The sequence below is a fragment of the Polyodon spathula genome, chromosome 10 (genome assembly GCF_017654505.1).
Source record: "Polyodon spathula isolate WHYD16114869_AA chromosome 10, ASM1765450v1, whole genome shotgun sequence".
Classification (NCBI taxonomy): Eukaryota; Metazoa; Chordata; class Actinopteri; order Acipenseriformes; family Polyodontidae; genus Polyodon; species Polyodon spathula.
In genome coordinates this window covers 7,829,882-7,847,583 of record NC_054543.1, presented here as the reverse complement: position 1 = coordinate 7,847,583, position 17,702 = coordinate 7,829,882, and the positions used below count along the sequence as shown (strand labels likewise).

At 39.8% G+C, this 17,702-nt stretch overlaps 2 protein-coding genes across 4 annotated transcripts; one reads left to right on the top strand and one right to left on the bottom strand.

The window, feature by feature from the left end:
• Positions 1-627: 627 nt before the first annotated feature.
• Positions 628-8,104, bottom strand: LOC121321917. Of its 3 annotated transcripts, none has more exons than XM_041261308.1 (8): positions 8,030-8,104; positions 4,893-5,054; positions 4,076-4,213; positions 2,933-3,037; positions 2,504-2,571; positions 1,914-1,989; positions 1,129-1,163; positions 628-958 (listed from the first exon to the last, which is right to left on the bottom strand). In XM_041261308.1, exons 2-8 carry the CDS (start codon positions 4,981-4,983, stop codon positions 707-709), a joined length of 765 nt encoding a protein of 254 aa, XP_041117242.1. In that variant the 5' UTR covers positions 4,984-5,054; positions 8,030-8,104; the 3' UTR covers positions 628-706. The 3 variants fall into 3 exon arrangements, with proteins under 3 accessions (XP_041117242.1, XP_041117240.1, XP_041117241.1); XM_041261306.1 differs by lacking the exon at positions 8,030-8,104 and adding an exon at positions 6,362-6,647; XM_041261307.1 differs by lacking the exons at positions 4,076-4,213; positions 8,030-8,104 and adding an exon at positions 6,362-6,647.
• An 82-nt stretch (positions 8,105-8,186) lies between these two features.
• On the top strand, positions 8,187-14,500 carry LOC121321918 (elongation of very long chain fatty acids protein 6-like). Its single transcript, XM_041261310.1, has 4 exons — positions 8,187-8,646; positions 11,853-11,984; positions 13,053-13,204; positions 13,460-14,500. The coding sequence occupies exons 1-4, from the start codon at positions 8,552-8,554 to the stop codon at positions 13,915-13,917; spliced, it is 837 nt and encodes a 278-aa protein (XP_041117244.1). The 5' UTR covers positions 8,187-8,551; the 3' UTR covers positions 13,918-14,500.
• The last annotated feature ends 3,202 nt before the right edge of the window (positions 14,501-17,702 follow it).

Here is a 17,702-nt window from a genome sequence, read left to right as displayed (position 1 = left end):
TGTATTTGTTACAGTGTGTGTATGCGAGTGTGTGTAACAGTGTGTGTATGTGATTGTGTGTCATAGCGAGTGTGTGTATTTGTTACAGTGTGTATGCAAGTGTGTGTATCTGTTAGTGTGTGTATGTGAGTGTGTGTAACAGTGAGTGTGTATTTGTTAGTGTGTGTATGTGATTGTGTGTAACAGCGAGTGTGTGTATTTGTTACAGTGTGTGTATGCGAGTGTGTGTATTTGTTACAGTGTGTGTATGCGAGTGTAACAGTGTGTGTGTGTATGCAAGTGTGTGTAACAGTGACTGTGTGTGTGTGTGTGTGTGTATGCGATTGTGTGTAACAGCGAGTGTATTTGTTACAGTGTGTGTATGCGAGTGTGTGTAACAGTGTGTGTATGTGATTGTGTGTAACAGCGAGTGTGTGTATTTGTTACAGTGTGTATGCAAGTGTGTGTATCTGTTAGTGTGTGTATGTGAGTGTGTGTAACAGTGAGTGTGTATTTGTTAGTGTGTGTATGTGATTGTGTGTAACAGCGAGTGTGTGTATTTGTTACAGTGTGTGTATGCGAGTGTGTGTATTTGTTACAGTGTGTGTATGCGAGTGTAACAGTGTGTGTGTGTGTATGCAAGTGTGTGTAACAGTGACTGTGTGTGTGTGTGTGTGTGTATGCGATTGTGTGTAACAGCGAGTGTTTGTTACAGTGTGTGTGGGCACTAGCATGGTGACTCTGGTTCCTCGTCCTGCATGATCACAGCTGAGGTGCTGAGAGCCTTCTTCACCAGGGAGTGTGCCATGCTCTCCAGCTCGCTGGACTGGAGAGCAGAGGGGCTGAACCCTGGCAGGATCTCCACAGGGGCATCAGACAGCCCTGGAAAGGAGACAGAGTTTTTGGAGCCCTGGCGCTTCTGGAAGTGTTTAGCAATGCCCTTTCCCATGGTAAAATGGATTGGGTAACCTGGCAGGGTCTGGAGGAGTTAAAAAAACAAACAAACAAACAAAAAGAAGATGTATTGCTAATATAAGTGGGTGTTAGATTATACATTTAATTTCTTAAACATAACTGAAGTGAGGTTTATAGTACTTATCCATACATTATAAGGGAATACTTGTCTGGTTATAACAATCATGCACATACCAAGTGCTGGTCAAGAGCCGCTTTCTCCGGAATACCTGCAGACAGAGAATTTAAAAAAGTGTAAAGCACTGCAATGTAAAATGCTGCACATCGGGGCAAATCCAATTGGGACGAAACAAGCATGTAGATTCTGAAACGGGGGGGGGGGGGGGGGTATAATGGACTTCCCTTTAACCCTACTTTGCATATTTCAAAAACAAAACAATAAATAAACAAGTAAATAATGTTTAAAAAGAGAGAGATTATACTGAAAAGCATTTAAGCACATCTTATTATCAAAAACTTGTTCATACCCTTCAAACTGTTTACCACAGTAAAAGCACAGCAAAGTGAAATAAAGCATAGTGAAAGCACGGTAAAGCATAGGAAAGAATAGCAAGGTACAGTAAAGCATATTAATAAAAATGGTAAACTAAGGTAAACTATGGTAAATGCATTAGTATAGCCATGAAAAAACATGGTAACTGCAAAAATACAGCGAAAATAAAACAAAGAACAAAAAAACACACAGTCTGGATGACCTAATTGAAATGCAACAAAGAATGATTACACTATAAAATAGTAAGGGACATGTAAACCAAAATGACTTGTGAAGCAACTTACTCTAAGATAAATAAATCAATGACTACAGTACATGTTTGCATATCCCTTATTTTTTGAAGCTGCATATTTCAGATCTTCTCAGCAAATGGAAGTGCAGCACAGGTAAGATTTATGGAATTATTTCAAAGCTAGAGCCCCTTTGAACATTTGCTTCGTCTCCTACCACTGTTCCTACCACTTACTTTCTAGGGGCTCCAATTCTGAAATATCCCTAAAACTTGTTGCAGTCACTGGTGCAGCCTCACCACTAGATGGCGCCTAGAGAAAACTTGAAGTCAGTATCAATTGTTCATTACCTTAAATACAATATGCATTTATTATTACTATTATTAATTTGAATTGATTCAAACTATCTTCATAACATTGCCCTGGTAAAATGGCCTTGGGTACTACAACATAAATAAATAAAACAACATTTCATTTATATAGTGCCTTTGAAGACCAGGTCCTCCCAAAAGCACTGAACAAATTAATACAGCTAAAGCTATTAAAGATAATAATTTAGCATAATCAACAAAATATTTGTAAAAAAAAAAAATTATATCTACAAAAAATGCCTTTTAGGCGAGATTTAAAATTAAGGACAGCCTTGGATTGTCTGGTCGAAAGGAAAGTATCTCCTTTCACCCTTTTGTACCTGGACGTTCACTCTCGCTCTTTAACCCCTCTTTTTCTTTCCCCCCTCTGCCTCCACCTAGTCATATACAGTTCTGTTAATAATAATAATAATAATAATAATAATAATAATAATAACAGTAAAATAAAAACTAACCTTTGACACGGGTGTCTCTCCCACATTAGGGACAAAAGATGTAGCAAGCATTGAAAAAAACGCAGGATCTGAAAGAAACAGTGAACACCACCTGGTATTTCAGCACTATCTGGATGTGAACAAATACAACTCAACCTGATCTGAATCCAATTCATATTGAACTAGAAGGCTAGCACACTTGCAAATGATTATGCGCAGAGCTAAATCTATTTAGCGGATGGGTGTTTTGGGGGGAAACAAGTCGGTATAAAAAAAACAAAACAAAACCTGTAAATGTGCCTGTTTGTTTCCCCACCATTATGAAGCTGTATTTCATATTTTCAGATCAATCCAACAAACAGGGTTCAGAAGTTACACACCTTTCAAGCTTTCAAAGAAACAAACAAACAAGTAAAAGCTGTATACATCAAAATATGAGTATTACAATACCTGGTTGGTTATGCTTTGCGCGGTTCTTTTTACTTCGCAGGGCAGCGATGGCGGCTAATCTCCTGCGTGCCTCTTTGGAGATGCACACCGCGTCGTACAGCAACACTGCCAGACAAAACACAGGCAGCGCAATCAGAAGAACAAACTCATCCACTAAACTAAATGAAGGGGTCGAACAACCTACTGTACACCCAGCTGGATCGTTACACACTTTGGGAACATGGAATTAAACAGGGGTAAAATCAAATATTTTCAAACTGGGAGTTCAGATCTCTTTTGTAAAGCAACACATATTTAACGTATGCTTTCACTGTCATGGTGTAACAGAGACCTTGTGTCACTTAATCAGACAATATACACATTCCACATTTACTTTCACTGCTTTACAGTTTTTCTTTCATGTTCTTGTTTTAAAAAGGTGTCCCCTAGACAAAAAAAGTTTGAGAACCTCTGGAATTAAGTTTTTTCTGGTGGCTTGAGAAACAGGTGACCTTTAGCAGACTGCATGACTAAACACTGCTGCTTAGTATGTGGTTTCCACACACAGGGAGGTGCTAGCAAAAGATTAGGCAATTTTTCTTCTATTAACATTAGTAAACACGGTATAGTTAAGTGGCTTGTAAATAACAGAAATGTAATTTAATATAAGCACCAAAACTTTCTTAACTATTGATAGGCATCATTTACAGGCTCATGTTTCAGTGTAAATAATGATTGGTATGGTACTTCAATCTTGTATATCTCCAAAGCAATTGCGTACTGTTATTGAGGGTTTAGGTTTACATAAAAATAGATTCATTTCAGGTCCAAAATATTCTTTGGCATGGCACTCTCGGGGGTGGGGGTGGACAACAAAGTAGTTCTTTAACTTTCTGAAATTAAACAATACTATTCTTCTTAGAAACAAAATATATTTGATCGTCGAAGACCAGCCCATCTGGATAAGAATTCTAGCTGTTAAAAGGGAGTACCTATTTTTTAATCTCCCTACATTGAGGGTGAATTATTACTCTTATTTAAAACATATTTAAAAGGAACAACGTAATATTGTAACGAATCTTATCCAAACAGCACAAGATGGGAGTTCCCAATACTTTCCCAATACTTGTTAGAGACTCAGTGTACTGAGTGCACGTGCTGTACCGATGATGATGAAGAGGAAGAAAAAGAGGCCCAGCACTAGGTTGACTTGCAGAATGGACTGGGAGTAGGAGGGGTCTGTCAGGATATTCATCTCCAGAGTGTTCCTCGCATCCTTTCCATACTGGCCAGACCAAGACCCTGCAACACAATGCAATGTGTTGCATACACTATACATATAGAATATGCCATAGGGTGCTGTACGATACATGTTGTTATCCACTCCAGGCTTTGTTCTGCATGGGATTTCTGACCACTCTGACTGTACTGGGGTGAAAATCAGCTTGTACCTTACACAGCATCTGTACTTTCTTTTTTAGAATAAACAATAGTTAATTTTGACGTGACCTCATTTCCATTGGACACAAACTACCCGATACAAAAAACTAAACAATCAGATGTCCATCTGTCCTAAGTCTAGCTCTACTTAATTTCCAACTGTGCATCTTCTGTTCTTGTTGCTGTGCTGCACTTTAAATATTGAATGTGGACTTAATAGGGGGGTTTCCTTACTACTGAAGACTAAACATTTGTCAAGGAATTTTAATAAGATGTTATTATTGTAGTTTAAGCACACTGTTCTAATATACTGTTTTAGTTTCTAAAAGTTGTTTTCCAAGAAGTTTTTCAGATGGTTTGGCAGTTTACACCATGTTGGTCTTAACAGAGAGGTGATTTAGAGAGGGATTTGATACGTTGAAGGGACTGTAAAAGAGACGCCTTCATTGTGAGGTGGTCTTTATAGCGAAGTGACCGTAAAAGGATTTTTTTTTTTTTTACTGTGTATAAGTGAACATTGAGCTAGGATTGAACGGCTTACCTTTCTGCATTGAGTCTTTAAACTTCTTCATTATTACAAGCAGATCCACCGCCTGCTGGTCCTGGAGGGCGGGGTCCTCTGCTCTCCACATTGTCTGATTGGAGGATTCCTGTGTTTGGCTCCGCTCACCAGCGGCAACCTCACCCAAGGCGAAAGCATCAACTGCACGCAAATACAGGAAAAGAATGACAGCACGAAATGTACTGAAGCTACAAATACAAGCTATTTAACAATCAGTATGAGAAAATCCATCCAACTATTAGTCTGCAATGCTACACACAGCACAGCTTCTAATAAATAAGTCTTGTGCCTCCTAGAAATATTTCTCTAGCCTTCAACTAACTGATCCCTGATAAAGATTTCCCTCAAAAGAAAAACATGGTGCAGTTATAGTTTAAAGATAATAAATTTAAATAATAAGTTAACTGTTTACATATAAGTTAACTATTTTGTTGAAATACATATCAATTCTGGTAGCGGCCCCTATATTGAAAAAGGTCATTGTATTTTCTATATGAAATAAAGATTATATCACCTACTACATTTGTCAAGAACACTATCTCAAAAAGAAATGTTGCCCAAAAGACTATTTAATCTGTTTTTTGTTGTATTTTTTTCATAGCTCAGCCTGTGCAATATGGTTCACGTGGACCATTTTCCATCTGCCTCCAATGAACCATGCCACCTTGTCAAAAAATATGCATGTCAAATATCAAGTTGTAATACTCAATTCTTTCTTTTTATTTTATAAATGCTGTACACATATATGGTTGTATTTCAGTGATCTAAACAGTTGTTTTTTTTTCAAACAACCCTCATTTAGGTATATTATTTATATAGCTAAATATATAAAAAGTATAATACAAAAAAAAAGGAATAGCGGCCTATCTGAGGTCTTCTTAAAATGCTTCATCTGATTTGTTATCAACATTTCAAATATACTGAAGTTTAAAAAGGTACCTGGATAAACTAAACTCTAATTCTTGGTCATTCACAAAAGTAAACATTAACACAGGGGCGTGATTGTTAGAAAAGCAGACCGTTAGCAGTGCACTAGATCTACCTGTTTGACTCGTTTCAGTAATAAAGAAAATATGTGGCTTTGAACTAAGTCTAATATTTACCGTTGGCGGAGTGGTTTAAATAAGTGGGGTCTCAATTTACAAGGCCTGGCAGCTATTGAAAGACGGCCATCTCACCTTAATCAGATCGAAGCTGGTTTGTTGGGAGACACATTGCAAGCAAGCTGGCATCATCAACCCAAAACGCTTAAAACCAGTAGACCGGCAAAATGAAACTTAACATCTTGAGGTTGGTCGCTGCCGACCGTAGTTTCACACTAGGCGGGATTGTGACCGGTTATATAATTCAAATTATATAATTTTGAATTAACCAATGTTGTCGTTTTCTTTTATTTGGCATTCCTGTTGATTAAACTTGGGACGTATGCTGTTATTTAGAAACCTTACCTGTCTTTAACAGACTCTTAAACTGCCTGAGCATTTTCTGAAATCCTAACATCTCATGATTTTCGGGCCCATTCCTCTCGCTTCGGGACAGCCTGTAAAGCGTGTGACCCGAAACTGCCGGACTAAAAAACTCACACACCGCCACGCAAAAACAAAACAACAACCACGCGTTTACACGCCATCCTCGAGGTGAGCCGCGAATCAGTTGAAACAAGGGCATTATTTTACCACTTACAACTGAGGACACTACAAACGTTGCTGTAGCAAATTATTGACACACCTTTTCATTACATAAATGAATGCCGCTCTTTGTCTCTCTGACCTGCAGGCCCACGTTACCATGGCGACCCAGAGCTAATAACGCATAGTTTGCACGAGGGCGTTGCAACACATCGACTGTTGTAATTCAAATTAAAACAAACAAAAAAAAAAACATTTGGAAGAGATCCAAAGTAATCACACTTGTGCCAGTACGACACTAGTACAGTTTGTTTCGGTATAGAATATGAAACTTCGGTATGAAACTACTTTCTGTCCCAACTCACTTTTCAATACCGGTACAGTTGCGATATACCGGTCCACAGTCATGTATGTTTAAATCGACAGTGTTCGGGTTGGATCTCGTTTCCATGACGACAGCTATGACATTATTGTTAGTGTAAGGAAATTAATTTTCGATCAAACTGGATAGATGACAATTGCCTTGGAATTCTGTGTAGCTTTACTGTTCTGCATTAAAACATGAATAATATTTGCTATGGTTCAATTGAAGAATTTTAATCAAACTAATAATTTTTATATGTAATTTTCCTGCTGCATGTCCCGTGATTTGGTTCAGTTTTTTTACCTTAAGATTTTCCATGGTTTCAATTTACCCCCCTAGGTACCCTGCTGTGCACTGTGCTGGCGTTGTTAACATTACGTTTAGTTTGCACATCCGAACGCAGCTTTATATGTTGTGAACTTCTCGCTGAATACAGAGAGGTGAACTCGTACATTTAATGTCTTCCGTATTGTCATTCCTTTATTTTTATGTGATTATCCCCACAGACCAGTTCAATAATACAGCTTCCAATACAGCGCTCCCTTGATTTTACCCCATTCGATAATTCAGTGATTTGGTTCATTCTCTGTTAACACATATATTGTCCCGGTATTTGAAACCCCTTTACAAATAAGCATGTATACATAATCAAACAACATAAATTGCAACAGCTTAACTTGTTATAAAAATATTATTATTATTATTATTATTATTAATAATAATAATAATAATAATAATAATAATAATAATAATAATAATAATAATAATAATTCGTGTGTCAAGTCACCAAGGCAAATAAGGCTTGTGTCTTTGATCCAGACAAACCTGGATGCACCACTGACTTTTATTTAATTTATCAGGACATTTATACAGGTGCGGTACTGATCTACTAATGACTTTAAAAGTCGCAGAAACCACGATAACTGTTGTTCATTCAGATTCGTATTACTAGCTAGCTTTCAATAAGAAATGCATGCAAGCGAGCACCTTCAACCTTTGCAGGAATACGACTTTGAGCAGAGCGAGGCGATCGAATGGATGCAGGAAAACTGAGTTGTGCAATATTGCGTGTCCAATAAAATAAGGTGATTTTGAAAAAAAGGAAAAACACCCTTCGCTCTTACTCTGTGTCAAGTGGCAGCACCCAAGTTTAGTGAATGAAGCCGGACGTCACGTTAAGTTAAAGGGCTCCAGAAATGGCTCCGCTGTTTACTAACTCCGCCCACTTGTGACATCATGTTTCTAGACACCAGGGCACTCTTGAGGGAGGTTCCACCCAGCAGTTGAAATGCTGCTCGAATGGTCGCTCTGTTTGTCTGCGGTACGAGCAGTGTGTAGGTGTGGTGTGGTGTGGTGGTGTAGCGGTGTAGCGTAGCGTCTCCAGTTGTACATGACACCCATTCATTCGGGTTTTTATATTGGAATTTATAATAAAACTGCAAGCCATTTAATTCGTCAGCGGGTTAACGGTTGATATTTGTATTTACCGGTACAGTTCTTCATTTCTTTTATGTGTGTGTTCTGAAACCTAGATCTGCATTTCAGTAAAGGGGGACTATCACAAAAGACTATTATATTATTATTATTATTATTATTATTATTATTACACAACAGCATTAACAATACTGTACCGCTCGGATACAGAAATGAATGCAAGCGAGCACCTTCCACCTTTGCAGGAATACGACTTTGAGCGGAGCTTTGATGAGCGAGAGGCGATCGAATGGATGCAGGAACACTGGTGAGTTGTACAATATTGCGTGTCCCATACAATTCAGCTTCCCCTGCCTATTGTATATGGAATGAGGTGGTCTGGCGATTCCTCTTCCGCGCTTTCGCAAGGGTTAGTTTCTGTTGGAATCCCGCAGTGAACACCTTTTTTCTAATGTTAAGGGTGAGGGTTAGTCTATATTTGCATTATTACGGTACAACGTCTTTTGTTTATTTATTTATTTATTTATTTTAAATCAAAAACCACTTGATTGCTTATAGTACAATAATCAGGGGATGTAGAATTCATGGGTATACCTGCTGGTAGGGGTACAGTAATACTGTGTTGGATACGGTAGGCCTGCGGCAGTATGTGTGCTAGTTGAATCACGGTTACAATAAATTAGAAAAACAAATACATTTTTTTTTTGCATTGGTGTTTACATTTATTATTATTATTATTATTATTATTATTATTATTATTATTATTATTAGACAGTGTCATATTTCAATACAGTCATTTACACGCTAAAATACATGTAGTAACACCGAATGTGGTGTCAAGCAAACGCGCATTGTCCTCCTTCATCCGTGTACATCTATTCTTGAATCTTGTTTTATATGAAACTGCGCAGGGCTAAGCACACAGTTAGAATATAAGCTAATGCATGCAGTTCGGTGTCAGTGCCCGTGTACTGTAGCGGCCTCGGGGACCCAGGAACTACGCACCCTGCTTCAGAAAGAAGTATAGTCCTAGCGAAACGGGTTTGTCTGGTTCAAAGATGCAGGTGTAAATTGCGTCGCTATATCAAAGATAGTAGAATGTCTTTGAGACGCATTGTAGGCAGGCACACTGCTGTCACTCTCCCTGCCCGACTCAGTAGGAGGTTTTTCGTTGGTCAGTTTCGCAAAGCCCGTGAGCTTGGACGTGCACGGTGATACACCGGACCTGTAACAGCCTGTACTTTACGTGTGCAGTACCTAGAATTGAAGGTCCGTAGCCAGTTTCGTCTTGTTTAATTCACGGAGTCGATGAAGGGTGTTGCCAAGGGAGTTAAATTAAAAGCAGCCCAGTCATTTGACTACTCCGATTACAGGTTTTCATTTTTAAGGCGTTTCATTAATCGTTGATACAAAGTATGCAAGTATTATCAAACACAAATCTTACATTCATATTTTGTAAAAAAAAAAAAAAAAAAGTTGCTTCCTTGAAATGTCATTTATTATTATTATTATTATTATTATTATTATTATTATTATTATTATTATTATTATTATTGAGAGTTCAGGTCCTTCCCCCCCCCTTCGTTCACGTTCTAACTCGTTATGTCCTTTTATTGTTAGAATTATACCCACGTGTAGTATTACAAATACTGTTCTACTTAGATATAGACCGCGATGTCTGTCCTTACATCTCTCTTACTTCAAGTCTTTTTTGCGGATAAACGTATCGTAAAGTGGGTAAGACCAAAAATGATTCGACCCATCACATATGACATCCATTGGTCGAGTCCACACACAACATAGTTTGAGCTGTTTTGATGCTTACCTAGGAAATGGATCAAACTGCTATGCAATTGGAGACTTGTTTCCCAAAGCTGCTGTGGCAAATGTGAGTTGGTAATGAAAAGCTGTATACCAAAAATCAGAGTGGGCAGAAATTACAGCTTTCTGTCAAGAGCTGTTAGAGCATCATTCAAGACACTGTAACAGGTCTGTTCAGGGTCTTTTCTGAAGGTCGAGGCAGATGTGTGCTGCAGTAGTGTTTCAGATGCGCAGCAACCCCAGTCACGTGATGAGTGGGACACAGCTGCTCTGAGCCACCTCAGCAGCCTCAGAAACGCTGATCAGTAAAGGAAATACCAACACCGCTGTCTTCCTTCCTCCCATCTGACCCCTTCTCACTCTCTCCCCCTCCTTTCTGACCCCCCTCTTTCTGTCCTCTCTGCCCTTCTCACTCACATCCTTCTGCACTCTTCTCTTTTTATCATCTCCCTCTTTCACTCCCATCATGCGTTCACTCTTTCCTCCCTCATCTTTTTCAGTCTTTCTCTCCTCCCTCTATAATCTCTCTCCAGCTCCTTTCCTTGCTCTCTCTGTTGCCCTCTCCTCTTTCTCACTTTTTCTCTCTCCTCCTTTTTTCCCCTCTGCCCTCCTATTCTGTGCCTTTCATTCCTCCATCTCTTCTCCCTCCCCCTTGGTTCTCTCTGCCAGCTTTAGCTGATTCTCAGTTATTTTATTTTGATGTTGCTTTCATCTCACACACGCACACACACACACACAACCCCCCCCCCACACACACACACACACGTCTTCCCAAGTTGCTGATTATTTGAAATTTATTTTGCTTGTGTTGTATTTTCCTTTTGTGCATTCTGAAGACTGTGTTACACAGCTGTTAAGAGATGCAGGGCAGGGTAGCAGAATGTCTAGAATCTTTGGGGCACAGACTCCAAACCTTCCTGGAAATTCCAAACCTTCCAGATCATTATTGGTTTATAATTAGGAAAAGACAAGTTATAGGCTATGCTTAATATTTCTGTTATCTAAGAAGGGGGTTTACAGCTGATGATGATGCTGACCTTGATAACGTTCCTGTCGGCTCCCAAAAAATTCTAGCTAGAAGAAAATCCTTCGGCACACATTGTGTGTGTGTGCGCGCAACTGCCCTGGGGCAGGTGTCCGGGTTCAGTAAAAGGGAAAGGAACGTGTCAGCCAGTATTACAAGTGTAGGACATTTCTGAAGCCTCTTCAACCAAATTTAGCTCTTTTTTTGGAATGTTTTCAAAAGCAGTCCCACTCCTGTGGTTGAAAAAGGATGTTTACTTGGTAGGCCGGATAACTACTGGTATAAGAAAAACCACAACAGAGAATTATACTGAACATACACAACACATTGCATGATAAACAAGAAGTGAGAAATGTAATATTCTGAACATCTTTTAAAAATGTGGTTTTAAAAAGGAGTGTCTGTCTATCGGTATATCTGTATGCCACACTTAATTAGAATTTTTTTCCCTATGGGTGGAAAAAAGTGCTTTTCCAATTGTGAAACTTTGAATGGTAAAGTCAACAGCGATGCCCCTCGCCTGATTGCCAGCGTCGATTTCTGTGGAGCGCTCAATCCAACTAATGGGCTTTGTGCCGCAACAGCAGCTGTGATATCTGAGCTTGCAGCCATAGCAATGGCTGCTGTACATCACTGACGGTCTCTTCTTGCTTTTGCTGTGTTTGCAGGAGCAAGTCCTTTGTGTTCTCAGCCCTCTATGCTGCTGTGATTTTCGGGGGGCAGCAGTTTATGAAGGAGAGGCAAAAACTGGAGCTACGCAAACCCCTGGTCCTGTGGTCCCTCAGCCTGGCAGTCTTCAGGTAGCAAGAGCTTTCATACATTCAGTCTGGGATGGAAATAAGACTCCTATTGCGTAGCAGTTTTACCACAAGCTTGATTAGCCACGGTGTGTACAAGTTACAAGTTTGGGCGTGTCTTATTAAACTGTGAGTAAAACCAGGGAATGGATACTGTTATGCAAAAGGAGTCTTATTTTCATCCGTGCAGTGTGTATGTCTGTCTATCCATCTGTTGGTGTATCTTAGTTTTTGTGTGCGTGTCTGTCTCCGTGTGTGTTTCTACCTGTCTGCGTGTGGCTTTGCTTGTGTGAGGGCTGAAGTTTTTATTAATTCATTTTTTGCTTTATTATCTTGTGCTTGTTAACAATTGATTTCACATTAACATTTCTCATTCAAGAACCCACACCCAGGCTGCAGTGATTAGGCAGAACTTGGCTGAAGTCTAACAGAGACAGCAACACTAGATTTCTCTGTGCTTTGGTGACACACCTGCTTTATAATGAGATCAGATGTCATCTGTAATTGAGTGTGAACAGTTCAGTAGGTGTGTTGATGGGCACCCCTGCCAAAAATCTACATTCTGGTAACATCACCACAGCCAGCATTCATTCATTGTGTCTGTCTGTCTCTGCAGTATCATCAGGGCTGTATGGACCGGCTGGTACATGCTCTACATTGTATCTGTGTGTCTCTCTGCAGTATCATCAGGGCTGTATGGACCGGCTGGTACATGCTCTACATTGTATCTGTGTGTCTCTCTGCAGTATCATCAGGGCTGTATGGACCGGCTGGTACATGCTCTACATTGTATCTGTGGGTCTCTCTGCAGTATCATCAGGGCTGTATGGACCGCCTGGTACATGCTCTGTACTGTATCTGTGTGTCTCTCTGCAGTATCATCAGAGCTGTATGGACCGGCTGGTACATGCTCTACATTGTATCTGTGTGTCTCTCTGCAGTATCATCAGGGCTGTATGGACCGGCTGGTACATGCTCTACATTGTATCTGTGTGTCTCTCTGCAGTATCATCAGGGCTGTATGGACCGGCTATTACATGCTGTACATTGTGTGTGTCTGTCTCTCTGCAGTATCGTCGGGGCTGTGCGGACCGGCTGGTACATGCTCTACATTCTGGACACCAGTGGCTTCAAGCAGTCTGTGTGTGACCAGAGCTTCTACAGCGGCCCTGTCAGCAAGTTCTGGGCATACGCGTTTGTACTGAGCAAGGCTCCGGAGCTGGGTAAGAATTCCCCTTTCCACAGCCTAACCCCTGCCTAACCTCTCTCTCTCTCCCTCTCTCTCTCTCTCTCTAACCTCTCTCTCTCTCCCTCTCTCTCTCTCTCCCTCCCCCCCCCCTCAGGGGACACAGTGTTCATCATGCTCTGGAAGCAGCAGCTCATCTTCCTGCACTGGTATCACCACATCACGATTTTCTCTCTCTCTCTCTCTCTCTCTCTCTCTCTCTCTCTCTCTCTCTCTCTCTCTCTGTCCTCAGGGGACACAGTGTTCATCGTGCTCCGGAAGCAGCCGCTCATCTTCCTGCACTGGTACCACCACATCACAGTGCTGCTGTACTCCTGGTACTCCTACAAGGACCGCGTGGCAGGAGGGGGCTGGTTCATGACCATGAACTACCTGGCCCACGCGCTCATGTACAGCTACTATGCGGCGCGGGCGGCGGGCGTGCGGGTGCCCCGCCCCCTCGCCATGCTCATCACCACCATGCAGATCGCACAGATGGTCATGGGGCTGGTGGTCAGCGGCCTGGTCTTCTTCTGGATGCAGGATGGACGTTGCTTCTCCTACCTAGACAATATCCTGTGGGCCTCCCTCATGTACCTCAGCTACCTGTTCCTCTTCCTCTCCTTCTTCTATCAGACCTACATCAAGGGTGGGAGCAGCAGCAGGTACAGTGGCAGCAACAGCAGCAAGAAGACCGTCAAGGAAGACTAGAGGAGGTTAGGACCAGAGTCTTTGACGTCTGTAGTATTGGACTGGGTTGATCTTAGACTTTGCTGTATTGGACTGGTCAGTATTGGACTAGGATTGTTCTGTGTTTGACTAAACTGTAAAAGACTGGACTGTAATGATGAAGAAAATATTCTTTGACAAACTTGAATCTTTCTCCTTGAATCATCATATCGTACAGACTGGAACGGACTGGGCTCTAGGTGACTGGACAGTGTGCTGTGTTGTATTGGACTGGACAATTGCTTGTCTGAATGTGATGAGACTTGCTGAGGACCTTTTTTAGCCACAAGTTACTGAGTGTGTGTACAGGGGGTGTACCGAGCTGTACCAAACATACTTGTTTCCATGTGCTTCCAGTGGCTGTAGGTCCTGGTGGTGGGGTAGGGGGTGGGTGTGAGTGTTAGTGTCATGCTAATTGGCATCATTGAACCTGATTGCAGGACACTCTGCATCTGCTACATTGTCCTAAACTTACCCGTCTAATATCCTGTGTTGTTTATGTTCTCCCTCCCTCTCAATGCCATTCTCTGTTGTTGCTTTGCTCACAGTAAATCATTGTTTGTCATGCTGTCTGACAGTTTTCATGTCCTCCTGAAGCTTCCCTGATCTTCACTGCGAGTGAGATGCATTCCTGCCCTGTGATTACACAGCCTGGTCACTTATTAGGTCTGTCTCCCCTATTGGATTTCTCCAGGCTTGGGTTCCTTGATTACTCTAAAAGGCTAAACAAATAATTTACTTAAGGATCACTGTGGATCAAGTCTTCCAAACAATGCTGCACTTGTACCCTGGTGGCTACTTTCAAGAGGGTAATGTGCCCTTTACCATGCCCGAATTCCAGGCATCTTCCAGGGTTACCCCATTCCCTTAACGGATTCCCATGGGTCACCTTTCAGCACCTTGTGGCGTCTATGCCACGTTGTGATCAGGGCACCCAATGCCCTAATGAAGTGACCAGGCAGTGTAGACACCCCTGTGGCATTAGTTTGTGGTACTTTTCCATTTCCCAAATGTTCCTGTTCATTTCAGCAGTGGTACGGCACTCCAGTATGTTTCTACCGCTGATGAATGTGTAGCATGTCTCTCAGTCTCAACTGTCTCGCCTGCCCCAACCTGTAGGGGGAAAAAAAAAGGCAGTGCCTTCCTTTTAACAAGCTGGCGACGGTATGCAGAAAAACCTGAAAAGTAACCGAGCAAGCTCACTGTCGCCCTGGAGGAGACACTCCCTTCATTCTTTAGATAGTTTGAACTCTGCTGCTTTCACTTTCTTACGGAATAAGACTCGCAGCTCGCGCAACGACAAGCTGCTCTTTCCCGAAGTTCTTTTCAGACAGATTCTCGTCTGTGTTACCACCCGATATGACTCGCGTCAGCTTTCATAGTTAAAGAAACATTAAAACAGCAATTTATTTTAAAAAAAGTGACTGCATTTTATGAGATTTTTTTAAAAAAAAAAAAAAATCTTAAAAAAAAAAAAAAAAAAAAAAAAAAAAAAAAAATCCCAGATATGTGACCCTTGTGATGTGGGTACGCGTGAATTTTTGAGTTGCTTCTTCACGTGTTGTATAAGACACTTCGACGTTTGGTAACTCAAGCGACATGGCTGATAACTGGGGATGTAACTACTCGCAGCCTGTCGGTGAATCACGATACTTTCTTTGCATGATATATGGTAATAGAAGTCTGTATCATGATTCAAGACCGAAAGCACAACATGGTTCATTGCAGTTCACCAATTGCTTCTCGAAATGAACACCACGTGTGTTTCATAGTTGTTAAGAATACATCTTCTCCCTAACTGATTACATACTCATTTGATCTTATTGTGAATCGTACACAGAGCCTGTCAGGACCGTCACGTTTCGTGATTCATATCACACGTCGTATCGTGATTCATATCTCACTGCATATCATGATACGCACTGCATCGTGACAGCAGTGTATAGTTCCGCCCCTAGCACTGTGTAGATCCACTGAGTATTCTGTTTATATAGCAAGCAGGAAGTACCACGTATGGAGAAGGAAGTACAGTGCACCCTCTATTTTTCGTAGACAGTAAATTGTAGAAGTCCTATACTGTACTCTACAAAGGACCTTCGCTGGTTCTCAAGTCGAAATGAAGAGGGAGCGCTGTATGTTTAACCCTAAATAAATTCAAAGAAACTGAATTTGAGGAATTACTTTAATTAGATCAAGCTCTTTACCTGCTCAGCAATGGAATTTGTAACGGTGCTGTTCGCCCGGTCATTCTGTCAACGGGTTTGATTGAACTCAAGACTCCAAAAATGAGATCCAATGGCTGAACTTTCAGCGCTTGTATTAAAAATGTCAGCTTACTGAACCCTACAGTATTCAGTGTCATGCAGTCTCTATTATATAATGTATAATTCTGCTGTATCCTACAATCTTATTATATACAATATCGATACACGTCATAATATATATATTATATATATATAGTATATATATATATATATATATAATATATATATCATCTATATATATATATACATACTCATGTGTGTGTGTTATATATATATATATATATCATATATAGATTATTATACCTAATATAAATATATATATATATATATATATATATATAATACATATATATTATATATATATATATATATATAGTATATATATATATATATATATATATATATATATATATATATTATATATATATATATATATATATATATATATGGATATATATATATATATATATATATATATATATATATATGTATATATATGTATGTATATATATATATATATTATATATCTATATATATATATATATCAATATATATATATATATATGTATGTATATATACAGTGCGCATGTGTTAACAATTCATAGTCTGTATGTTACAGTATACACAAACCATATATATATATCTATATGTGTATTTACGCAGTTGTATGGTTATATATAATAAACAATTGAGCTGTTCCCCCGGGTTAAAAGGGAGGTGCCCCAATTTTAACAAAACGTTACTGTAAATATAAGATGGGAATCATGAATTAATTTTGTCTATTTAAAAAGCCCCTGTTTTTAATCCTTTTTTTTGTTGTTTGTTTCATTCATTTTTTGCACTAAAATAATGCCCTGACGCAAATATTATTTTAATATTGCTCTTGTGATTAATTGTCATTATTGCAGCTGATATTTCCGTTGGGTCTTTTGAAGGTGCAGTGACTGAGGTACTCGGAAACACTATTCACGCACTTTCATATGGCTCTTGACTCATTTTCTTTTATGCCTCCACACAATAAGTTCGATAGCAGTAGTGCACTAGGTATGTCACTGGCCCCCAAAAAAGAAAGGAAGCAAAATTCGAAGTGCCTCAGGAGAACAGAGCGATTTTTTTGTTTTTAAGTTTTGGTTTGTGCACCTTTTTAAAGATGCAGAAAATTGGTGACAGAATAGCCTTAATAAAACGTGTATCACAAAGTTTGTTTTTATTTATTAAATAATAAAATAAATAAAAACAACATTGCTGTTCCCTGCAGACCATCGGAAGATACAGATTTAAAACAAACTAAGAAAACACTGAAAACCATACTAATTGTGAATGAGTGTTCAAAGTTGTGTAAAAAAAAACATATTGATGTGGGGTGTCAGTTAATGTTTGGCTGTGTTTGTGTCCTAGTCTATTGTTGAATGTTATATAGCTGGTAGTGAATGGGTGTACGGGGATGAGATGGCTTGTTTCATGTTTACTGCAGTCTCATTTGCAACAACAGAAACAAATATC